This window comes from Oryzias melastigma, linkage group LG6, assembly GCF_002922805.2.
Source record: "Oryzias melastigma strain HK-1 linkage group LG6, ASM292280v2, whole genome shotgun sequence".
NCBI classification, from domain to species: Eukaryota; Metazoa; Chordata; class Actinopteri; order Beloniformes; family Adrianichthyidae; genus Oryzias; species Oryzias melastigma.
In genome coordinates, this window is record NC_050517.1 from 34,566,035 (window position 1) to 34,589,669 (window position 23,635).

At 40.8% G+C, this 23,635-nt stretch overlaps 3 protein-coding genes across 7 annotated transcripts; 2 read left to right on the forward strand and 1 right to left on the reverse strand.

Annotated features, from left to right (window-relative positions):
- Positions 1-5,905: 5,905 nt before the first annotated feature.
- LOC112152075 (E3 ubiquitin-protein ligase TRIM47) lies at positions 5,906-9,293 on the forward strand. Its single transcript, XM_024281344.2, has 6 exons — positions 5,906-6,699; positions 6,773-6,868; positions 8,047-8,292; positions 8,355-8,508; positions 8,576-8,641; positions 8,710-9,293. Exons 1-6 carry the CDS (start codon positions 6,130-6,132, stop codon positions 9,255-9,257), a joined length of 1,680 nt encoding a protein of 559 aa, XP_024137112.1. The 5' UTR covers positions 5,906-6,129; the 3' UTR covers positions 9,258-9,293.
- Positions 9,294-9,602: 309 nt separating this feature from the next.
- On the reverse strand, positions 9,603-19,472 carry slc15a5 (solute carrier family 15 member 5). 4 transcript variants are annotated; one of them, XM_036212588.1, is made up of 11 exons: positions 19,337-19,472; positions 18,424-18,528; positions 16,124-16,551; positions 15,188-15,410; positions 13,929-14,098; positions 12,757-12,879; positions 12,472-12,648; positions 12,141-12,329; positions 11,941-12,069; positions 10,718-10,826; positions 9,603-10,646 (listed from the first exon to the last, which is right to left on the reverse strand). In XM_036212588.1, exons 2-11 carry the CDS (start codon positions 18,519-18,521, stop codon positions 10,532-10,534), a joined length of 1,761 nt encoding a protein of 586 aa, XP_036068481.1. In that variant the 5' UTR covers positions 18,522-18,528; positions 19,337-19,472; the 3' UTR covers positions 9,603-10,531. The 4 variants fall into 4 exon arrangements, with proteins under 4 accessions (XP_036068481.1, XP_024137105.1, XP_036068480.1 ...); XM_024281337.2 differs by having other exon boundaries at positions 12,472-12,879; positions 16,124-16,522; XM_036212587.1 differs by having other exon boundaries at positions 11,941-12,049; positions 12,472-12,879.
- On the forward strand, positions 18,988-23,555 carry LOC118598904 (coiled-coil domain-containing protein 34-like). Of its 2 annotated transcripts, none has more exons than XM_036212590.1 (6): positions 18,988-19,537; positions 21,105-21,252; positions 21,326-21,433; positions 21,503-21,658; positions 21,739-21,868; positions 21,990-23,555. In XM_036212590.1, exons 1-6 carry the CDS (start codon positions 19,347-19,349, stop codon positions 22,175-22,177), a joined length of 921 nt encoding a protein of 306 aa, XP_036068483.1. In that variant the 5' UTR covers positions 18,988-19,346; the 3' UTR covers positions 22,178-23,555. The 2 variants fall into 2 exon arrangements, with proteins under 2 accessions (XP_036068483.1, XP_036068482.1); XM_036212589.1 differs by having other exon boundaries at positions 18,992-19,537; positions 21,500-21,658.
- The last annotated feature ends 80 nt before the right edge of the window (positions 23,556-23,635 follow it).

A 23,635-nucleotide genomic window follows, 5' to 3' on the forward strand; every position in this document is an offset into this window, starting at 1 on the left:
CACCCTGCTGGGCAGACTGCAGTTCTTGAAGATACCGAGCTGACAGCAAACAGTGTGTGCTTCTCTATTATGGTGCATTCACACCAAATGTGCCAGGTGCTGCAGAGGCGTTAGGTTTCAATGTTAAGTCAATGTGAAGACCTGGTAAAACTTAGCCCGTTGTGATTTGGGCGTCCGGCACTGCAAGGTGCGGTGAAATTCCTCAAGATGACCGCTCAATGCAATGATTACTTGGAGAGGATCATAAACTTCTCAACTCAACTTGGTCCGCTGGGTCCCCAGAAACTGTCCCAGTTACTGTAGGCCGAAGGTGGGTGTAGCATCCCCGGTTGAAAAGATTGTCACTCAAACTGATGGTTCACAAGCCTTTATTATATATATATATTATATTGGTGTGTTGGTGCACGCTGCTTCATTTTTGTTTGTTTTTTTTACAGTGATTTTTGTGTTGGCTCTCGGTGCTTTTGCCGAGGTGGGGCTCGTGAGCATCAGGGAGGACACTGCGGCGGATATGTTTCCCAACGTGGAAATGTTGAGGTTCGTGCTCGCGCTTTGGACTTTGGCGCTTCCATTGGAAGCCACCCGACGGATCCCGAGCGGACAGCCCTCAGGCCCGTGGAGCTGGGCATCTTCCATGTAGTCTAACTGACTGAACGCAAGGGGGCCGGTCCGTTTGTGGTCCGTCCTCCCGTTACTCACCTTCACTGACAAACACTGCAGGGGTGGAAACCTCCACCAGGAGCTCCTTTTGGACTTTGTTGATTTCCCATGCTTGCATGTACACTTATGTGTTGTTGTAGATTTGTTGTACATTTGTTTGTCTGTGCACTTTTTGTGTGGTCGAAACGGCCCTCAGGTGCAACTCTTGCTGCAAGAGTTAAGTATACAGAACCCAAAGAACAGAGTCTGACCTTAAACCTAGGAACCTCCTAGGTCGAAGGCCAGACTCTGTTCTATGCGGACTGCAACAGGAGTCGTGGAATTTCCTTGGGGATGGATTATGCATTTTATCAACTAAGGTCGGTGTATGAACTGCACGTAGCACTACTCCGAAGTGGTAGAGCAGATAACTGTTAAGTAACAACCACACTATCTGTGTCATGAGTTTACGCCAGTGTTTGTGATGGCTTTTTACATGCTGCTGTGTGCTAAAGCTAAAACTCATTGCCAAAAGAGTGGAAATTGTGGTGGAGAACCCATTTTTTGGGGTTGGGCTCACAGGTAAATGACCAGGTCAGTGATTGATGGTTCCTCCCACTGACGCTGTTCGGGTCCAGACTGAAGTAATGATGTGGGATCACTCCCCCATTGGTCCACCACCTGCGGACAGCTCCAAAGGGGCTGGTCCCATGCGGTTTGGACGGCAGTCAAAGACAGATATCCAGCTCAGCCACCAAGTGTTGGAGTTCCCCTTTGTTGGACAAGAGTGTTGTGTCCCTTGGCCTTTGGGCAGGGGATAGGTCTTTGACTTTGGTTTTGGCCTTTGGGTTAAACAACATTTCAGATTATCTTGCCTTTCTGGTGTCTCTTAGGGTACTGAATAGCACCTCAATGGGGGACTCCATTGTCCTGCTGTGGCACTTCAGTGCCCACCTGGGCAATGATGGTGGCACCTTGAAAGAATGACTTTCCTGATCTTAACCTGAGTGGTGTTTTATTGCTAGACTTGTGTGTTCATGATAGTTTTTCTCATATGAAACACCATGTTCAGCAGGATATTGATGATCAAGTTTGTAGTGGTTTCAGGTGACCTTTGTCTGTGTGTCTTGGACACTCACATAAAGAGAGGGGTACCAATCACTAATTTGTGGGATTACTGATGGGCTGGAAGGGAAGTAGCCTGTAAAGACTTGGCAGACCCAAACATACTGTGAGGGTTTGCTGGGAAGGCCTGGCTGAACCCTTTGTCAGGTAGGTCCTCAAAGGGGACAATGAATCAGAGTGGACCATGCTCTCCAACTCTACTGTCTTTGCTGTTGTTTGGGGCGGAGGTTGCAAGGTTTATGGGGCCTGTTGAGGTGGCAATCCCTCAATCTGGTCTATCTATCTATGCATCTTGCTCTTGTGTTAGGGCTGGTGTCCCACCCTGGTGCGTCGAGTTGATCAGATGAGTCAAGTGTCTCTAATACTGGCGATCTTGTGCCAGCAGACCTCCTTCCTTCACGGTAACGCCATGTTGTCGGAGGTCGTCTGCAATGACCTCTGTGCTGGGCTTTCCTCGCGGTCGTCTCCAGCCTGCAGCCTTTGGGTCAAACTTTAGAATGACTCTTGTCTCGTGGTCAGGGGTAAGGCGAAGAACATGGCCACATTAGCGGATGCAGTGCTGTGCTGCCAGGGTGGAGGCTCTGGGCTGGTTTGTGCGGGCTCTAAGCAATTCATTGGAGATTCGCTGGGACCACCTGATGTTCTTGATGGTTCTGAGAGCCCTGCTATCAAAGCCATCTATTCTTGAGGCTAGGGTCTTATTTAAGGGCCATATTTCTGAGCTATATAAAACAATGATGAGTATGGTGCTGTTGTAGATCCAGAGCTTCATCTTGCGTAAGATGGTTTTGTGCCACCAAATGGTTTCAAGAGAGACTGCAACGCAGAGGCAGCCAGGGCTCTCCTGCGGAGAATCTCTGTTTTAAGATCTCCATTATCTGCCACATTGGACCTCAGATAAACAAAGTTCTTCACAGGCTTTACCGTGTCATTCCCAAGCAGTATAGGGGGTGGATCTGCTCCCTCACCAACATGCATGAACTTGGTCTTAGTCCAGTTCACATGGAGACTGAGCTTTTCTGCCTCTGAGCCTCTTAAGCATGTTGCTAAAATATTAGCTAAACTCTAAATTAACATAAAAAATCCATTGCTAAATGGCAAATTAGCCAGAAAAATGCTAGCACATTTCTTAAATACTAGCTAAACTACAAAATAGCCTAAAATTTCTCAGTAAACTAAATTAGTCAAAAGCATTAGTCTGTTGCTAAAATAGAAGCTAAACTCTAAATTAGCCTAAAAAAAACTTCAGAAAATAACAAATTAGCCTAAAACGTTAGCATGTTGCTGAAATAGAGACCCTAATTTTTGTGAAAATTACTATAAAGATGAAAACATAGCCCATGAACATACTTAAAGGTTTGTTGATAATCTACTTGAAATTTAGAAATTTGAAGACTTTCTCATTTACTTCCAATGGGACATATTTGGCTCAATTTTCAAAAACTATAAAGTTGATGAATACCAAAAATACAAGCAGTAATGTTCTGAACAAGCTGAATATTTTGATGCCAAGATGAATTCTCTGAAAGGGTGATTTAGTTTTCACGTGCTGATAAACGTCCAGAAAGGAGCAGGAGAATCACTATAGTGTGAATGCTTAGTAAGCAATCACACAATAATGACAAAATAAACTCCAATAAATAATTTTCTATTACATTTGATTCATTTAGGCAACAAGCCAAAGTGAGTGAGTTGTTCATCAAGTCTGGTTGTGGTTTAGGATAGCTTCATTTTTTTGTGGTAATAGTTAAAGAAATTCCTCTTTAAATTCCGGCTGATGAGCTCTGACACGGTACAAAATAAGCACTGCTATTTTCACGTAGGCTTCTGTGATCACAGCCAGTGTCTTGTTGTTGTTTTCAGCCATAGACTGTATATAAAATAACTGGACAGAGCAAGCCCCCCTCCTTCCGTGTTCCATATAGGAAGTACCAGTGGGTTGAAAAAGGCCAAAGTCCCATTGACTTCCATTGAGAATCAGACAGTTATTTCTCAGTCATTTTATATGTCAGAATAATCATTCTTCCTCTGCTGCTTTCTGCTTAACTTCTTTTTTCTAATCCTATTTTTTTTAGTTTTTTTTTCCATTATCACAAGTTATTAGAGTTATAAATTGACCAATCAGATGGCTCAATAAGCGTTTGTGGGTCTGAAGTCGATCGTCTAGGGGGTTTGATTGACATATGACGGGTAGCCAATGGGAGCAGACTTCATCAATGGGTCCGTGAAGACCTTTTAACACCTACTTTACAATTCAACAATGTAATCATTGTCCTACTGTTGTTTTCCTCAATGGAATGTACCGATGCAGCAGTTTAAAACAACAAGAGGCGCATGCTGTCGACATTTTTAGATGAGGATTTACTCTGGAGAAATAGATTTCACTCTGAGGTTATGTGCTTTGGACTTTTTTGTTTGTTTAACGTTCGTTTTTCTTTTTTTTACTGTTTTGGCTGTAGCTTATGAAATCTAAGTTGCATATGTGTGCATAAAATCCCCAACCAAAGTTTCATCTTCACGGCACTTTTCCAGCTTCAGCCTGAATTAGACACAGCCGTCTGAGAAGCGCGAGACAAATTTGAAAGGACCTGGTCGTATATATTTAAACAGATAAAAAGATCCAGCAGTTCACATGTTAGGATGGTTATTTACTTTAAATACAGCTGAACGCGCTTCTCACGTGCATCTGATCAGACTGTAACCTGGCATGTGCTGTTAGCATAAAATTAATCAGTAAACTAAATTAGTAAAAAATGTTTGTCTGTTGCTAAAATAGAAGCTAAACTTTAAATTAGCCTAACCCCAGTAAACAACAAATTAGCCAAAAACGTTAGCATATTGCTAAAATATTAGCTAATCTCCACATTTTTGAAAAGTACTATTTTATTTTTCTTCACCCAGAGAGCCACCACGGAGGGATAAAAGAGCCACATGTGGCTCTGGAGCCGCAGGTTGCAGACCCCTGATCTAGATATATGGCTAACTACAAATTGGTAAACAGTGTATACTTGTTTAGTGCTTTCTGTCCTCCTTCGAAGGGCCAAAGCGCTTTACAGTCACAGACCCATTCACACATTCACACACTGGTGGTGGCTCTGCTGCCGAACACTGGCGCCAACCTTCCACCAGAGGCAATGCGGGGTTCAGTGTATTGCCCAAGGACACGTCGACACATGGGCGGGCAAGACAGGAATCGAACCCACAATCCTCCATTCAGGAGTTGACCGCCCTACTGTTGTGCCACGGCCGGAAAAATGTCAAAATTATCAAAATCACCATAACGCTAAAATGATAACTAAACTATACAAATTATCCTAAAAATGGAAAAAGTCTAATTTTGCCAAAACAGTTAGCATAATGGTAAAATATTAATTAACTCCAGATTATCCTAAAAAAATGGGGAAAAAAATCTAATTTGGCCAATCTTTCAGCAATTGCTACAATTAAAATTTTGCATATTGCTAAAATATAGTTAAAATTAGCCAAAACAGCTAGCATAATGCTAAAATATTAGCTAGACTCCAAATTATCGTAAAAAAAAGTGGTAAAATGTCTCAATTGACCAAAAACAGCTAACATGTTAACTTAAATAAAAGGTAAACTCCAATAACCATTGAAGACCCAAGACCCAGTGGTTGCTGAACATCTTAAAGCTTGAATGGTGTACAGAAGCTTCAAAGTGCACAAAGTTTTTGAATGATTTGAGCAATTTCTCATTTATTTCCTACAGGGCATGTTTTGCTCAATATTTCAAAAACAATCATTTATAAATACCAAACATGCCAGCAGTAATGTCTTGAACAAGTTGAACGTTTTACTGAAATCGTTGAAATTGTGATTGAGTTTTTACATGCCAAAAAATGTACAGAAAGGAGGAGTTTTCACGCTATTGTGGGAATGCTGTAAATGATTCACACAATAATAAATATCTAGATTGTTTCCATTTACATGAACTGTATCGTATCTCCACAAAGTGAGTTGAATGTTTGATGTATTGCTTGATGGACTGTCTGTGGAGACGCATAATCGAATCCTGTGAGAGGAACACAGACTACAACCAGAGTCTGTGTTGAGGTGAAATAAAGTTTGGTTGTTTTTTTTGTTTTGCTTTTGCACGTTTCACACAGACTAATGAAGTACAGAGAGTAGGATAAAAACTGACTCTTTCTGTTCTTCCTGTTCTTCTGAAAAGTTTGAGTCAGTCAGGATGTTCCTGTCTGGCAGAGATATGAGTCACGATTAGACTCAGACTTCAGGATTTTGAGTGTTTTCCTTTAAGAGCTGAGGAGCGTCAGCCCCCAGAAAACAAGCAGCCAAAAACTCTGTGTTCCCAGGAAACAGAAAGTTACTTTTGCTTAGAAGAGCATGGCGTGCAGCTCTGAGCTGCTGGACTGCTCCATCTGCCTCCAGCTGCTGGAGGAACCAGTGACCACCGCCTGTGGACACAGCTTCTGTAGAGGATGCATCGAAACGTTCTGGAAGTCAAAGGCTGACGGGTGGAGCAGCTGCCCTCAGTGCAGGAGGACCTTCAGCTCCAGGCCTGTCCTACACAAGAACATAGTCCTGATGGGCTTAGTGGAAGACTACAAGAGGAGAAGTGCTGCTGCTGATGAAGATGATGACGACTACGCCGCACCAGGAGATATCCAGTGTGACATCTGCAGGGGCAGGAAGAAGAAGGCGGACATGTACTGTCTGGTTTGCTTGGCTTTTTACTGCCAGACTCACCTGCAGCCTCATTTCGACGTGGCGCCGCTGAAGAAGCACAGCTTGGTCCAGGCTTCCACCAAGGTCATGGAGAACATCTGCAGACGTCACGACAGACGTCTGGAGATGTTCTGCCGCACCGACCAGCAGCTTCTGTGTCCGCTTTGTGTTCTAGCACACAGCGCCCATGAGGTCGTGGAGATCAAAGAGGAAATGATGGCAAAGCAGGTAGATCTGTTCAGATCTGAGGATCCATCCGTGTATGTGGTTTCTCTAAAGTTCTGGATGTTTGCTTCGACAGAGACTAATGAGAAGAAAACGGCAGGAAACAGAGAACAGAGTGAAGGAATCTGAGGGTGAAATGATGGAGCTGAAGAAGGCAGCAGACTCTATCAGGGTGAGTACTCCAGTACATTCGGTTGATCGCTGCTTTTTTAGGCTAATTTGGCATTTAGCTAATATTTTAGCTAAATACTTCAGCATTTTTAGCGATTAGCTTCAGTCATTTCAGCTATCAACTTCAGCATCTTCAACTTTCAACTTCAGCGTTTTTATCTTTTTTTTAATTTCAGCATCTTCAGCGGCCAAATTCAGCTTACAGCATTCACACTAACATTATCAGAGCTAATGCTATATATCTAGTTCATAATTATGTTAAAAAGTTACAGTTTTAAAGTTTTAAAAGTGTAGTTTTAGAGTGTTCAATAAATGTTTATCCTGTTCGACCTAAAGTGTGTTTTGGATTTTGGCCCCTTGTACGATTGAGTTTGACACCCCTGTAACATACAGCCAGTGGTTTCTTCTGATCTTTTTCCTCTCCACTGTCTCCATGTGCTCACTCCGTACAGCGATTACATTAAAACTCTTTGGAGAGGTTAATCTTTTGTTTCCATTGTTTGGTTCATTTTGGTTCTAACTCTTTAATCTCTTCAAAGAAGGACAAAAACAAAGTTCTGGTTCACATACATGGAAAATGTAGCCACACACGGTAAAACGCCTGTGTCGCTCTGTCATTGACCATCCTATCTTTATTAACAAAAACTTTGAAGACAGAACTTCTTCTTCGACACATAAAATGGACATTAAGACCAGAGTTGCGCCCTCTGGTGGTCAAACTAATTCAAATGTTACACGACAAAGCATACATCAAATCAATAAAACCAAATACATTTCAAATGCCATCTCAAATTCCCAAAAAATGTCTCTTACGCTCTTCAATGTGCTCAGAGTTCATGTTGGCAGATTGGAGAAACTGGAGAACGTGGTCCTGGACGCAGTAAAGTAGAACATGAAGCTGAGCTGAAGCTCTGCTGGAAGTCCTGTGACGGACCAGAGAGCGCAGGACAAATACGCTGATTGGACTCATGACCCGGTTCAGACAGTAAAACCAGTTTGGTTCAGTCCAGTTTCAAGTTGATCATAACGGCATTTGGAACACAAGATTTCAGGATGAACTTCCTCTTTGTTGGGTTTGATGTTTCCTGATCTCCAAGGAGGATCTTAAGACAATTTGAGCTGAGTGTTCAAAATCGACTAAAAGGAAATTAAAATAATTGATGCTTGTTTTTCCTCCAGGATGCTGCCTGGGAGGCGTGTGACGACTTTGAGCAACAATGCGCCGAGCACATCCGCTGGTACACACAATATCTGGATGGGAAGTGCATGGAGATGAGAGAGACGGTCGGCCAGCTGGAGAAAGCTGGTCTGGACTGGACCTGGAGTCGCCGTGGACAGCTGGAACGGGACGTGAACAGGCTGAAGGGGGTGCAGCACAAACTGTCCCAGCTTTCTCAAACGGACGATCCCATTCAGTTTTTCCAGGTGATTGATTGATTTTAATGATTGGTTTCCGAACGCTTCTTCTGAAGGCTTCTGCTCTGCAGGGGTTTCAGGCTCTCACCGACCTTCTGGCCTTCAAAGGTTCTGAAGAAAGGCCGAACTCTTTAGAAGAGTTTGTTTCTGCGTGCAAGGAGAAGCTAAAACACACGTGCACTAGAGAGAAAGATCTTTTATTCCATCAACCTGGCCAAAAAGAGTGTAAGTGTGATGGTTTTTGGTCTTCACGCCGTCGTCCTGTTTCTAAAGATGTTTTTCTTTGCTGTAGTTTTAAAGATTCCTGGGAAGCAGCACCGAAAAGTCTCAAGAAAAGGGATCTGTGCCTGGTCCAAGTGTGAGTAACCTGGTTATCCAGAACCAAAGCTCCACCAGGTGACGACTGAACGTCTGTTTTTCCCACAGATGCTGACTTGGAGTTGGATTTGAACACAGCTCCTGTTTGTCTCTCCATTTCAAAAACAAAGAAGTCTGTTTTCTGGGGGGACGGCAACCAGGTAGACGCTGATCACCCAGACAGATTCACCTACTTTTACCAGGTTCTGTGCCACAGGGGCCTCAGAGAAACCTCTTACTGGGAGGTGTCGTGGGATGGCGGCGTCGTGGAGGTGGCGGTGTCGTACATCGGGATACAGAGAAAAGGCTCGGGGAGCCAGTGCTGTTTCGGTCACAACAAACTATCCTGGAAGCTGATCTGCTCTCCTTCTGGCTGCACGTTCTGGCACAATAAACTCCACAGAAGTGGGATTCCTGCAGCGGCCTGCAACCGAGTCGGCGTACATCTGGAGTATATGGAAGGCAGGCTGAGTTTTTACAGCATTTTAGACCCTAAAACGATGGTTCTGCTGCACCAGACCCAGACCATCTTCACCGAGCCGCTCTATCCCGGTTTTTCTGTTGATTTGGGGGCAAAACTGAAGATCTGTAACCTGAAGGCTCCTTCAAAATCCTGAAGGACGAGAGGATGAGCTCAGCATCATCTTTGATTAACAAACTTTGTGCTGTTTGACAAACAGGAAAGAAAATAATTCAGTGATCTTAAATTAGTAATAAAAGTTGCATTTTTATGACCTTTTTATTCAGCAAACCTACAGAAACCAGCTTTACTCTGCAGAATCCTAAAGACTGGAAAGTTAAAAACAAACAGGAAGTTATTGTTTTCTGTTTGAGATGGTCACAAAAGTCCAGTCTGTTCTCTATCAGTTAAGGGGGAGGGGGGGTGAAAGGGGTTTGTGTGTGGGTCTCGGTGAGAGAGGGCGTTATTTAATTTTTTTTTGCTTCTAATTTTATTGCGCTTGTTTTTTTTTTATATAATTTGTTTAATTTAGTTGTAAAGTACTTTGTAATATGTTTGATATGAAAAGTGCTCTATAAATAAAGATTGATTTGATTTGAAAAACAGTGAAAGAAGAAGACGACACGTGAACATCTGCAGTCGTCTGAGTCGGGTCTGGGTTTGTCCTGGTTCCCCTGGCCTTGGTTTGGGGTTCTGACCATCGCTCTTGTGTAATGCCTCCATCATCGAGCTGTCTGGAGGTGGAATCATGGCATCTGAAAGGGGACTCGAAGTCCAGGTTTAACTTCAAGACATCATCTGGACCAATAGTACCTTTATGGATCTGCTCACAGCAGCTTTGCTCAAACAATCGCCTTTATTCCAATGTTCTTATGGCTTGTTGAGGCGCCGGAAGAAAAGTTTGTTAGTAATAAAGTTTCTATGCTTGAAGTTGAACATGTTTCTGCTTCATTTGATCAGTAAAAATGAAAGTGTAACCCTCATGTATTTACTGTTATCTGCATGTTTTTAAATAAAGTTTTTATCCTGTTGTTGCTTTAGTAGTTTTAGGGTTTTGATTGAAGCTGAATTATGGCTAAAAAAAACTTCCACACAACTAACATCACAAAAACCCAATGCCACAGATTGAAAATGAATTTAAAGCAAACAAGGAAATGAAATGTCAAATTTTAATACTGAATTGTAAAATACAAAATGCCTTTTCATTTGAATTATGGCAAATTGAAATTCAATTGATTTTGCTTTAATTCAAAATTATATTTTTAAATTTATTAGTTTAAATTGTAATTGTTCATATTGAATTCTAAATTGCAAAATGCATTTTCAAATTGTAATAGAATTTTCAATTAAGAATTTCACATTACTTTGAATTATGGGTAATAAAATCTTCCAGATTGTGTCAATGCAGCACCACCAGGAGGAGGAACTTAGTCACACGGCGGGCTCGGTGGCGTCGTAGAAGCGCAGAGTGGCTTTGTAGCGCCGCAGCTTCTCAGTCAAAGGACTGGAGGTCACGGCCTCTCCTCGCACGCTCAGGTCCTCGTACCTGCACACAAGGCGGGACGACTTCAGCTCCCATTTCACTTGATAGTTTGGGATTTTCCCAGGAATCTGTACCTGCATGACACTCTCCAGAACAGCAGGGTATTCACGGCCATCAGAGTGGCCAGGATGAAGAAGAACCCCTCCAGATTCCCATCTTGAAGTGAATTTGGGTAGAAGTCGCCTGGTGGAGAAGATGTTTCTAGTTACACTTATTCGGGTTAAGAAGACAACATGCAACCTGCAGCTTAGTTTCTGCTGCACCTCCTGAGATTAGAGCCATGATTAGGTGACAAATCGACGACTAATCGACTATTAAAATTAATGACGACTAATTTAATAGTTGATTAGTCGTTACTTTATATTATATGGAGTCATGTAGTAAAGCTGAAAGTTATAATGGCATTCTAGCTTTTTGGACTATTTTGACATTTATTAAGGTTTTTTAGGCTACTTTGGAGCTAAGCTAATATTTCAGCTACATGCTAGCTGTTTTGGCTAATTTCAGACCTTTTTTCAGTTTTTTAGGCTAATTTTGTAGTTTAGCTAATATTTCATCCCGAAGCTAGCTGTTTTGACTGATTTGGGATTTTTTTCAGTCTTTTCAGCTAATACTAATATTTCAACTAGCTCTTTTGGCTAACTTAGGCTTTTTTCAGTTTTTGGGCAATTTTGGAGTTTAGCTAATATTTCAGCTACATGGTAGCTGTTATGGCTAACTTAGGCTGTTTTTTAAGGCTATTTTCAAATTTAGCTAATATTTCATCTGTATGCTGTATGTATGGCTAATTTATGATTTTTTGTTTTTGTTTTTTTAGGCTAATTTGAAGTTTAGCTAATAGTTTTAGCTGCATGCTAACTATTTTTGGCTAATTTAGGCTTTTTTTTAACCTGTTTTGGAATTTAGCTACTATTTCAGCTACTTCCTAGCTGTTTTGGCTAATTTAGATTTTTTTCATTTTTTTAGGCTAGTTTGTAGTTTAGCTAAATTTTCAGCGGCATGCTAGCTGTTTTTGCTAATTCAAGTTTTTTTTTCTGTTTTTTAGGATAGTTTGGAGTTTAGCTCATTTTTCAACTACATGCTAGCTGTTTTGGCTAACTTAGGCTTTTAATCAGTTTTTTAGGCTAATTTGGCATTCAACTAATGTTTTAGCTGGCTATCAGCTTTAGTGCTTAAATAGTTTAAAGCTATTGATGGTTAAGATGTGTGCCTTACATCCACTTTGTGTATGACCCGATTAGTCGACTAATTGGAGAAACTAATTGGTGACTATTAAAATGATCGTTTGTGGCCCTACCTGAGATGGCGTGCACCAACTGGAGGATGAATGCTCCAAGAAAACAGCCCCCTCCGTAGGACAGAGTGAGGAAATGCAGAGAGATTCCTCTGATGTGGTTCGGAGTCAGCTGGAAGGAAATGAGGGAACCTGTCACAGAGGACAAGTAGTTATGAAGGACGTCAGGAGGAAAACGCCATCGTGGATGCTCCTACACGCACATGCGGGGGTGACGAGGGCTTCTGCCACGCCCAACAGGACGTACTGAGGCGCCAGGTGGAAGCACGGCATGGACGACACCTGCAGAACCTTCCCAGACAGCGTCTGCTCCACCAGAGGGTAGAGCCTCCTCCACATCTCAGAAACACCCGCCCCCAGGACAGACAGGACGGCACACGCGTGTCCCAGAGCTGGAAGGGGAGGACGGACAGGGGGGGGTGATGAGAGAGGGTTCTGGTGTCAGGAGGAGAAAGGGAGTGAAAGACACGCCAGAACTTTTAGAAAAAGATGCTGACAGTTTGGATTGGAGTAGAACGGTGAGCTCAGTCGTACTTATGAGCTTATGAGGAGCTAGAGGAGATTTCCCCGTCGAAATGAAGCAGGTGGTCACCAACTCAACCAGCGGGGCCAAGAGCAGCAGAGGCAGGATGCTGATCACGTTCATGGCACCGATGGGCAGCAGCAGGACGTCCAGGTGGAGGTTGGAGTTCATGGCCTGAATGTAGAAACCTGAGGGGATCTGAGTGACGCAAGCCCTGTACAGCAGCTGCAGCCCGTAGAGAGGGAAGAGCTTCGCCAGGACTTTGACGTTCTCCACATGGATCTCGCTGTACCGACCTCCGTTGTTCTCCTTGGCCCGGTCCAGCCAAGACACCACTTCCCCACTCAGGTGGCGACGATGGAGGCAGCACATCTTCAGGGAGTTCAGAAAGACTCCCAGCGTGGTCAGCAAAGATCCTCCTGAGACACAGAAGAGAAGGATGCCAGCTCTGTATGGAGCTAAATTAGGGCCAATATTCTTTGAAACCCAAATAAAACAAACTGAAAAAAATATATATATTGGTGTTTGGCCAAAAAAAAAGTAAAATGTCTGAAACTTTTTGTTATTCTAAAATAACCATAATTATTTTCAGCTTTAGATGTTGTGTTTTTTAGGTTTCAAACCTCAAAATTTCAATGTCAAAACTATATTTCAGTTTTGGAACTTTTTCAGTTTGAATTTTTTTTTTTTAGTTTATAATCTTGTTTTTCCACTTTCAGCTCTTTTTTTCTATTTTGAATCTGAAAAGTTTAATTTCAAAACGTTTTTTCAGTTTCAAAACTTTTCAGTTTTAAAACTTTTTTCAGTTTCAATTTTTTTTATTATTAACTCTTTTTTTGTTTCAAATCTGAAAATTTCAATTTCAAAACATTTTTTCTCTTTCAAATCCTTTTTTTTCACTTTCAACTCTATTTTTTCAGTTTCGACTCAGAAATTTTCAATTTCAAAACTTTTTTTCTCAGTTTCAAAACTTTTTTTTCAGTTTCAAACTTTTTTCAGTTTTAAATTATTTTTTTTTTTGTCACTTTCAACTCTTTTTTTTTTTTGGATTCGAATCTGAAAATTTCAGTTTCAAAACTTTTGGTCCCGTTGTGGCGTGGCTAACACAAAGGACCAATCAAAATCCATAAGGGTGCTAACTTTAGTCCCGGTGTGGAAATTGTCAGATTCAAACCAAAGAAACAAAACAAAAAAAGAGTTGAAAGTTAAAAGAAGATTAGAAACTGAAAAAAAGTTTTGAAATTGAAATGTGGAATTTTGAAACTTAAAAACAGAAAATTTGAGGCTGTAAATAATTAAGTCTTTTTTTAGAATAGCAAAAAGTTTCGGATATTTAACATTTTTTGGGCTAAACACCACACATTTTTTCCAGGTTGTTTTATTTGGGTTTCAAATAATATTGGCCCGAATTTAGCTCCGTAGCTCTGTAGGAGCGTGCTTTGGGGTCAGGGAGAAGGCCTCAGGTCACCTTTTCTGGGTTTGAAGGTGAGCTTGCTGCGCGTCATGTGGATGGCGATGAGAGTCAGGAGCACCGAGGTGAAGGGGATGAGGAAGCCCAGGTTCTGAGCCACCGACTGCTGGATGTAGGCGATGCCCAGAAACACCACCGTGGAATTCAGGTTCACCAACCAGTAGAACCTGAACCCAGAGAGCAGAACATCAAAACCTTCTCAGGTGTTTGCAGTTTCCATGCAGGACGGCTCAAACCTGCAAACATTTTTCTCAACCATCAGTTACTCCTTTTATGATAAAGCTTTTCTTCTCTGAAGTTCTCGTCCAAAATTGATGCTCAAAGCAACATTTTTATTCAGATCAATCCGTCTATAACAGGGGTCTGCCACCTTCAACACTTAGAGCCATTTGGGTCAATTTTGCACGGACCAAAACCCAGCAGGAGCCAAAAAAGCTGACTTCATCCTTCGGAAAAACAAGACACAGATTTGTATTTATGTCAATACTACTATTATAATAAATAAAAACTGACTTCTTTTGTGTGAATAAAACATAAATATAATGAGAAAATGTAATTGTTTTTTTTTGACAGAGGTGAAGATGATTCCCTTTCAAAATAAAAGACACCTTGTGTCATATAGAATGTGTAGTAGGAGGTAGTGTAATGTCAGCAGTGATTTAAAAAAGAAGTTTATTTTACCATTTGGGGCAGATCTCTGCCAAAAATAAATGAATCCAACTAAAAATATATCAATCGAAGCTAATTGTGTCTCTAATTTATTTCTGATCCCATAAGATGCACTTAAATATTGTTCAAAAATAGAAAATCCATCCTTTAATCCAGTTCGCCTTAATTCTGGTTTAGTTTTCTTACTTCCAACTGATTCTCTGTGGTACACAAAAGTCTGATGTCTAAAATGTTTAAGCTCGGTTCCGTTAGTTTATAGAAACTAAAAACGTATTTTCTTTAACCAGAGAGCCACAATGGAAGGGTAAAAGAGCCACAGCCGGCTCTGGAGCCGCAGGCTGCAGACCCCTGGTCCATGAAGAGGGAAAAGTACAGTGGAATTATTAAGTGTTTAGATCTGCATCTGTGAGGAATTTTCAAATCAAGTTAATAAACATTTTTCCTAAAAACTGCAAGTCAAGAATCAGAAGATTGACTGGATTGCTCTTAATGTCATATTTAAAGTGATCATTTTTTATCTTTCATCAGCAAGAATCTTCTCATGAATTTGTCAATGTGGAATTTCTCTGGACGTCCACACCACCCACCAGTTGAAGAAGGACAGCAGCTGGTGTTGGTCGTAGGTCTGCAGGCTGTAGGCCCCCATGGGGCAGAGAACGGCCCGGATGCCGCCGATGCCCAGCGCAGCAGCCAGGAGGCCGGTGTAGAACAGGATCTGCTGGTCGTGCGGCGCCAGCCTGTGAACCATGTGATGAGTGTCGATGTAGAAATCTTCAAAGGGAAACGCCACCACGGGCAGCATGACCGTCCCTAAAGAGGAGAGCGGTGAGAAGAAACGAGAAGAAACACTATGACTGAGCTTTAAGGTTGATAGTTTAACCCAGGGGTCTGCAACCTGCGGCTCCAGATCCACATGCGGCTCTTTGGCCAAACATAAAATAATTCATGGAGACTGCTGACCCAGCCATGTCGACCATCGGAGTCAGCAGCTCCTCTAACCAAAACTACCTCAAGTAAACAAATAAACAAAGTTCTCGAACTAAGACTACCAACTTCAAACTAAAATAACAAAACCCAGCAGTATAAGACTACCTCCAGAATGAACAGATTTTATATGCAAAGCAAAACTTTCGTAAAAAGTTTGATCTTTTATGAGTTAAAAGCACATATTATCTCATGCTGTGCAATAATGGTTACTGAGAATATCATGTTTGGCACAGAGCATCCTTTATAAAATAAGTTATTTGAGCTCCTGTCAAACGTAAACAAAAAACAAAAAACATTTTGAGAGATGCTAGGTTCTTTTTAAATTTTAGCTTTTGTTTGTACCAGAAAAATAGACATAATTCATATTTTTTATTGAATGCAAATCCAAATTTCCTAAGTAGGTAAGACTATGAGGCTCCTTCTAGGTCTTGATCAGTAGAAAACAAACCCAAATAGTTCTTTCACTATTAAAGGTTGCCGACCCCTGGTTTAGTCAAAACTTTGTGTCCTGTGATGTTTGTAGGAACTTCTCTTACCAAAGAAATGAAGAAGAGCGCATAAGTACAGCACTTTAGTTCTCCCCAGGACAGTTTCTGCGAACCAGCCCACCAGGACAGGGGTCAGGGTGCTGGCTCCGATGAAGCACAGGTTCACCGTAGCTGCTAGGTGGTTATTGTAGCCGAGCTTCACGGTGCAGAAAAGAATCATGTTGCAAACAATCCCGAAGAAAGTGAACCTTTCACACAACTCCACCACCAGCACACAGATGATGACTTGGAGCTTTTTGCCAGGTTTCCTCTGGGATCTTCGTTCTGGAGGAAGACTCTGGGACACCCGTCGACTCCTGCCCTTCAGTAGAAGTTCTCCAGCCGCCATAGCAGGAGGTGAGCCCGGCGGCGGCTGTGGAGCGTCCAGCTGAATGAGACTTCCTGCTGCTGTGATACGCAGGGAACAGAGTCCGGATCTGGAATCCCACAAGCTGGTGTGACACTGAACCACAGGCACGCACTGAGCGGCTGCTGGAGCCGCTTCACTCAGAACTATCTGATCCTCATGGGAATCTAACACTCTGTGCAAAATTGCATTTAAGAAGTGACAGGTGGGGGTGATTTAGAAAACACCCCAACGAGTTTTTAATTGGGGCCAATATTATTTGAAACCCAAATAAAACAACTAATATTAGTGTTTGGCCAAAAAATATTTAAAATGTCTGAAATTTTTTGCTATTTTAAAATGCTTTAGTTATTTTCAGCTTCAAATGTTCTGTTGAAGCTGAAAGTTTCAAATGTTTTTTTTTTTTTTTTTTTAGTTTCAAATCTGAGAATTTCAGCACTGGGACTGAAGTTACCACCCTCATCAATTTTGATTGGTCCGTTGTATTATCCCCGCCTCAACGTGCCCCAGCAGGACCAAAGGTTTTTAAACAGAAATTTTCAAATTAAAAAAAAGGAGTCGAAAGTGAAAAAAAGACTTAAAGCTGAAAAATAGTTTTGAAATTGAAATTTTTTGTTTTGAAACCCACAAAAATAGAACATTTTAAGCTGAAAAGAACAAAGTTTATTTTAGAATAGCAAAAAGTTTCTGACATTTTACTTTTTTTGGGCCAAACACCAGTATTCCTTTATAATGTGTTTTATTTAGGTTTCAAATAACATCGGCCCCAATTTAGCTCCATAGATTTAGAGAACACCCCAAAAGGTTTTTGGAACCGGCAACAACAGGATCCGTATGGAGCTAAATTGAGGCCAATATTAGTTGAGACCTAACTAAAATGACTTAAAAGAAATATCTGTGTTTGGCCAAAAAAATAAATAAATAAAATGTCCAAATGTTTTGCTATTCTAAAAAAAGATAATTATTTTCAGCTTCAAATTTTCTGTTTTTTAGGTTTCAAAATTTCAATTTCAAAACTTTATTCAGTTTTAAATCTTTTTTTTTTTTTCACTTTCAACTCTTTTTTTTCTCGGTTTCGAATCTAAAAATGTCAGTACCGGGACTGAAGTTACTACCCTCATCAATTTGATTGGTCCTTTGTGTTAGTCCCGCCCCAATGCGCCACAGTGGGCCAAAAGATTTGAAACCGAAATTTTCACATTCGAAACTGAAAAAAAAAAAAAGAAATAAAAATTAAATTTTGGAAAAAAAATATTTGAAACTGAAAAATAGTTTTAAAATTTAAATTTTGAGTTTTGAAACCTCAAAAAAAAAAAAAAAAAAAAGGAAATTTGAAGCTGGAAATAATTACGTTTATTTTAGAATAGCAAAAAGTTTACATTTTTCTTCTTTTTATTGGCCAAACACCAAGATTTTTTTCAATTTGTTTTATTTGTGTTTCAGATAATATTGTCCCTACGTTAGCTCCATAGGTCAGCAGGTTCAGTGAAAGGTGTTGTTTATCCCTTTAACATTGGAGCTCCCGTCTTTATGTTCTTTGATTTACTGTAATTCTTTAATTGTTAACTCGTGCCGCTTTTCTCCTTCACAATCTGCCGGAATTATGTTGATCGTGTTAACGGTTCAAAGTTACAGTATGTTAAAGATTTTGAGTTTAAGCATTACTGACGTGTTATTATATTACTGCAGAAAGGATTTTAGTTTACATAAAAACCAAAACAATGAAATGACCTTCATTCTCAGAACCTTTAGTCATAGAATTCGTCTTTTAAGTCATTATGTGGTGAACAGGTGTGCAGCTCCAGGTGAGGTGAGAAGGCAAGGTCAATCCCACCAAGAATAATCTGACTGGTGCCGTGTTAAAATTTAACCCCAAGAGAATTAGAAGAACTTCAGTCATGTCCTGCAGTAATTAGGTGAAAAAGATTTGTCATTAACTTACCCAGAATGCATCAGTGTTTTGAGCAAACACGCAGAGCCGGCTGTTGATGCAAACACTCCAAATGTGGCGTGTCGGTGTGAAAGCGTGACCCGCTGCATGGACCGCCTTTGGACCCCAATTAGGCCCAGAATGTTAAATGAGGAAGAAAAACAGGACAACGGTTTACTCAGGTCATAACTATGGGATCAACAAGAACTGCAAAGAACAGACATTCTGAGCAAAGAGTGTCCAAAACAATGACATATTTTATTAAAATTATAGTTTTAATTGCAGTAAAATATGAACTTAAAATATATTTAAAGAAAGAAAATAAGAAGAATGTGAAAAGCATATGTAATGGGGAGGTTGTGTTAGTGTGTGTGTTTTTTTTATCTTTGTAAATAGATTAACTACATTTTAGTTATTTATGACTGTAAATGAACAAAAAGTATTTATTTTTATTTTTCTACTTTAATAGTGTGCTTTAAAATGGCAGAACAATTCTAAAAATGTTTATTTCCTAGGATAACTCTTAATATTAATACTTTTTTTAAATTTATCTGACTGCAAAACAAATAGCATCAGGTGTCTCCATGGAAACGGGGACCGCGTGCCTCATCTCTTGGGGGCGTGGCCTATCGTAGGATAAACAAAGTTTTTTTTTTTTAAAGCGTTCCCAGTTTTCGTCAGCTGCTGAATTTCCAGATCAGGACTGAAGCTTTTTTAACAGATCAGTCGTTCTGAAAATATCAAATATTAAAACCTTCATCTGTATGGCGCGAAAAGACGAGCTCGTGCTACTGCTAACTGTTTGCTAGCGTTAGCCTAGCTTAGCTGGTGTCGTTCTGGTTCCGCTCTGCGTTTCCCGCTGGTTCTGGAGACATTTTAGAACGGTATTTTTATCAGTTTAGAGCAGGAATCCGGTTCTACAGACCGGAAGGAGGATGCCGAACTGTCCGGTGTCAGTGTCGGGGGGGTTCAGCTCAACCCCCGTTAAGATCAACCGAGCAACGACGGAGCTGACCGGCGAGGATTCCGGAGACGAAGACACGTTTTCTCTGCTGTCTCCCATCTACCACGACAGCTTTGACAGCGACGGAGAGGAGCCGGACTCCAGACCCGGGTCTGCAGACAGGTACTGGTTCTGGTTCTGGTTCTGGTTCTGTGAGGTTTGGGCCAGCAGCAGTGAATGGGTGTAAACTCTACACTGTTTTCTGCTCCTTTGAGTTTCTCGGTTTTTCATGACCGAAGCTCGTTTCCTTTTGGGCCTCCCAGAACCCAGAACTTTCGTTCTATTGGGGTTTCTTCTTCATCGGGATTTTGATAAAAACCAAAAGGTTCTTCTGGTTTTTATGGAATTTTTAGAGCACGTGTCAAAGTCAAGGCAGATCATTGTATTTTATCATTAATGGCCGGATCCAACTTGTATAATTTTGACAAAATATATTTTTATGGAGAGTAAAATATTTAAAGTTATTTAAGGTTTAAATTGATTTATTCTGGAATAATATTATGCCTTTTTATTATTCATAATTATGTTAAAAAGTTATGATTTTACAGTTTTTAAAAATTATATTCAGCTAGCTTTTTGGACTGTTTTGGCATTTACTAAGATTTTTTTTTAAGGTTTTTTGAGCCAAGCTAATATTTCAGCTACATGCTAGCTGTTTTGGCTAATTAGGTTTTTTTTTTTTTTTTTTAAACTTTTTAGGCAATTTTGGAGTTTAGCTAATATTTCAGCTACATGCTAGCTGTTTTGGCTAATTTAGACTTTTTGAAAAGTTTTTAATTGAATTGAACTTTATTAATACCACAAGGATAAATTAATTTGTTGTGACACCAGAAACACTTGCAGACACTACTTTATTTATTTATTTATTTATTTATTGCCACTTTTACAATTTTTTTAGGCTGTTTCAGAGTTACTCCATTATATATACACGTTAGCTGTTTTTGTTAATTTAGGCTTCTTTTTCAGTTTTTTTTTTTTTTAGCCACGTGCTAGTTATTTTGGCTAAACTAGTTTTTTTTTAAATGTTTTTTAGGATAATTTTGTATTCTGCTAATATTTTAGCTAGCTATTAGCTTCAGTGTTTTCAGCTGTCATCTTCAGTGGTCAAATTCAGTTTACAGCATTCACACTAGCATTATCACAGGTAAAGCTATATATCTAGTTCATAATTATGTTAAAAGGTTAGATTTTAAAGTTTTAAAAATTAATTTTTTGAGTGTTCAAAAAATGTTTACCCTGTTTTGCCCCAACCGATGGTGTGTTTTGGATTTTGGCCCCTTGTGTGATTGAGTTTGACACCTATGTTTTAGAAGCAGAAAGTATCTTGTCAGCATCGTCTAGAGCAGGGGTATTCAAGTCCAGGCCTCGAGGGCCGGTGTCCTACATGTTTTCCAACCAACCTTCCATTGAAGCTCCTTATTGGCTGCTAATTTCCAGGATCAGGTATGTTTAGCCAATAAGGACACCGGCCCTCGAGGCCTGGACTTGAATACCCCTGCTCTAGAGTTCAGATGGTTTAGATTCTGTTGGATGGAACATCTGGTCTCTTTTTCTTCCACTTCTCTGCTGATGTGGATGAGAGGAACTCAGAAAGAACTCAGGAATCATTTCACTGTTTTAATCGTTGAAGATGGTGGGTTAGTTACAGAGTTGTAAGCTTTTTTCTGAAAATCTTCCATGTTTTTTATAGATGTGAGCTTCCTAAATCTCTTCTGGAGCCGTCTGCAGGCGAGCCGTCTGCAGGCGAGCCGTCTGCAGCCTCTCTCAGCGCCTGGGAAACATGGCTGTTAAGCAAAGCCAAAGAGGATCGAGTAAAACTTGAAAAGAAAGCAGAAGAAGTAAGTTTCTTGGTCCAGTACTTTCTCCATCCTTTTGCTGCGTTCTTTCACTTCTCGTCATCCTGAATCCCAGGACCGCATCCTTAAAGAAAAAGAAGAACAGCTGGAGAAGGAGCAAGAACGGAAAAAGATCATCATGGAAGAGAAGATCCAAGAATGGCTGAAAGTGAAAAGAAAACAGGTAAAAAAAAAGTTTTTTTAGTGAAATGAGGATGAGAGCAGCAGTTATTCTGTTTTTTTTACGCAGAAGAAACAGGAGCAGCTGGTGAAAGACAGAACAGAGGAAGAGAAGATGCAGAAGGAGCAGGAGAAACAGAGGGAGGTTCAGCAGAAAGCTCAGCAAAAGTATAACCTCTGGCTGCAGAAGAAGAACCAAGAAAAACTAGAGAAGGAAAAGAAAGAGAAGGTAATAAGACTTCCTCAAAACCAACAGGTTGTTTTTTGAAAATGGAAAGAAAAATCTGCATGCACTTGATGCTCTAACAGGAAAAAGCAGCTCTGAAGGAGGAGCAGGAGGAGGAGCGTCGCAGGAGGGCCGAAGAGAAGTTTAAGGAGTGGCTGACTAAAGCCAATGAGAAAAGCAGAGCGAGTCCCACATCACCACATCACCAAACGAGTAAGGTCACCTGAAGGAGAGAATGATGTCACTTTATCAAATGTTAGAGCCCGTTTTTATCAGAACTGATGCAGCCGCGGTTTGTCAGTCTGGAGGTTTACAGGAAGTTTGTTTCCTTTAGGTCCCTATGACAGACTGATCCCGGCTCCCAGCTTCTACAACCCGATCCCCTGGAAGCCCATCCATGTCCCTCCTCCTGAAAACCTGCAGAAGAAGACGCCTGTCCAGAGGAACGCCCAGCAAGGTCACCGCGCCGCTTTAAGATGGTCGAGTGCTGGGAGCACGCCACGTCTGCCGCAGAGAAGATGACACAATCTGTGGCCCTCAGGGGCCTCGAAAGCCTCAAAAGAGCCTCGGACACCTCTGAAGCTCCACAAACCTCAAAAACCGCTGAAACCTTAAGGCTTTTGAAGCTTCAGAAACCTCAATAAGCCCCTGAAGCCTCAAACCCTTTGAAGTTTCAGAAGCCTCAGAAACATCTGAAGCCTCAAAGCCCTTGAAGCTTCAGTAACTTCAAAAAGTCACTGAAGCCTCAAAGTCTCTGAAACTTCAGAAACCTCAAAATCCCCTGAAGCTTTTAAAGCCTCAGAAACCTCAAAATCTCCAGGCCTCAAAGCCTTTGAAGTTTCAGAAACCTGAAGAGACACTGAAGCCTCAATAACCTTTGATGCCCCAGAAACTTGAAAAAGACATTTAATCCTCCAACCTTTTGAAGCCCCAGAAACCTCAAAATCTCCTGAAGCCTCAAATCCTTTGACATTTCAGAAGCCTCAGAAACATCTGAAGCTTTGAAAGCCTTTGAAGCTTCAGAAACTTAAAAAAGCCACTAAATTCTCAAGGCCTCAGAAACCTTAAAAATCTGAACCTCCAGAAACATTTGAAGCTCCAGAAACCTAAAAAAACACTGAAGCATCAAAGCCTCTGAAGCTTCAGAAACCTCAAAAACCCCTGTAGCTTTTGAAGCCTCTCAAACCTCAAAATCTCATAAAGCCTCAAAGCTTTTGACGTTTCAGAAAAGTTTAAAAGACTCTGAGCTTAAATGGATTTGAAGTTTTGGAAACCTCAAAAAGTCACTGAATCCTCAAAGCCTCTGAAGCCTCAGGAACCTCAAAATACCCCGAAGCCTCAAAGTCTGAAGTTTTACAAACCTCAAAGCTCCTGAAGCCTCAAACCCTTTGAAGTTTCAGAAGCCTCAGAAATATCTGAAGCCTCAAAACCCTTTAAGTTTAAGTAACTTCAAAAAGTCACTGAAGCCTCAGAAACGTCAAAATCTCCAGGCCTCAAAGCATCTGAAGCTTCAAAAGCTTTTGAAGCCTCAAAGCATCTGAAGCTTCAGAAGTTTGAAAAAGGTACTGAATCCTCAAAGCCTCTGAAACCTTTGAAGTCTTAGAAACCTCAAAATCCTTTGAAACCTTAAGGCATTATACGTTTTAGAAGCCGCAAAAGCCTCACAAACATCTGAAACCTCAAACATCTGAAGCCCCAGAAGTGTCACAAAGCCTCATGACTCTTCGAAGCCTCAAAAGCTTCAGAAGCCAGCTGTGCTGTGTCACACAGAGCTGCTGTCATATTCAGTTTGTTATTGCATCCATTTTTCTGGATGTAAAGAAAATATTTTGTTTTACTTTGAACTTTTTTGTATTTTTCTGTTTGTTTTTAAATAGAAAAAATAAAAATGATTCCTGAACGTGTTTTCTCCTCTTCAGTCTCTGAACTTGTTCTGTTTGAATGAAAGCTGCACATTCACAGCCCGGCTGTTATTTCTGG

Coding starts and splice junctions, on each gene's coding strand:
- LOC112152075 (XM_024281344.2), top strand. CDS start 6,130: ATGGCGTGCAGCTCTGAGCTGCTGGACTGCTCCATCTGCCTCCAGCTG. Junction 6,869..8,046: donor AGGCAGCAGACTCTATCAGG/GTGAGTACTCCA, acceptor TTTTTCCTCCAG/GATGCTGCCTGGGAGGCGTG. Junction 8,509..8,575: donor TCAACCTGGCCAAAAAGAGT/GTAAGTGTGATG, acceptor TCTTTGCTGTAG/TTTTAAAGATTCCTGGGAAG.
- slc15a5 (XM_024281334.2), bottom strand. CDS start 18,521: ATGCAGCGGGTCACGCTTTCACACCGACACGCCACATTTGGAGTGTTT. Junction 16,552..18,423: donor AAAACACTGATGCATTCTGG/GTAAGTTAATGA, acceptor GTGGGATTCCAG/ATCCGGACTCTGTTCCCTGC. Junction 10,827..11,940: donor GTTGGTGCACGCCATCTCAG/GTAGGGCCACAA, acceptor CTTCTCCACCAG/GCGACTTCTACCCAAATTCA.
- LOC118598904 (XM_036212589.1), top strand. CDS start 19,347: ATGCCGAACTGTCCGGTGTCAGTGTCGGGGGGGTTCAGCTCAACCCCC. Junction 21,253..21,325: donor TTGAAAAGAAAGCAGAAGAA/GTAAGTTTCTTG, acceptor CCTGAATCCCAG/GACCGCATCCTTAAAGAAAA. Junction 21,434..21,499: donor TGAAAGTGAAAAGAAAACAG/GTAAAAAAAAAG, acceptor TTTTTTACGCAG/AAGAAACAGGAGCAGCTGGT.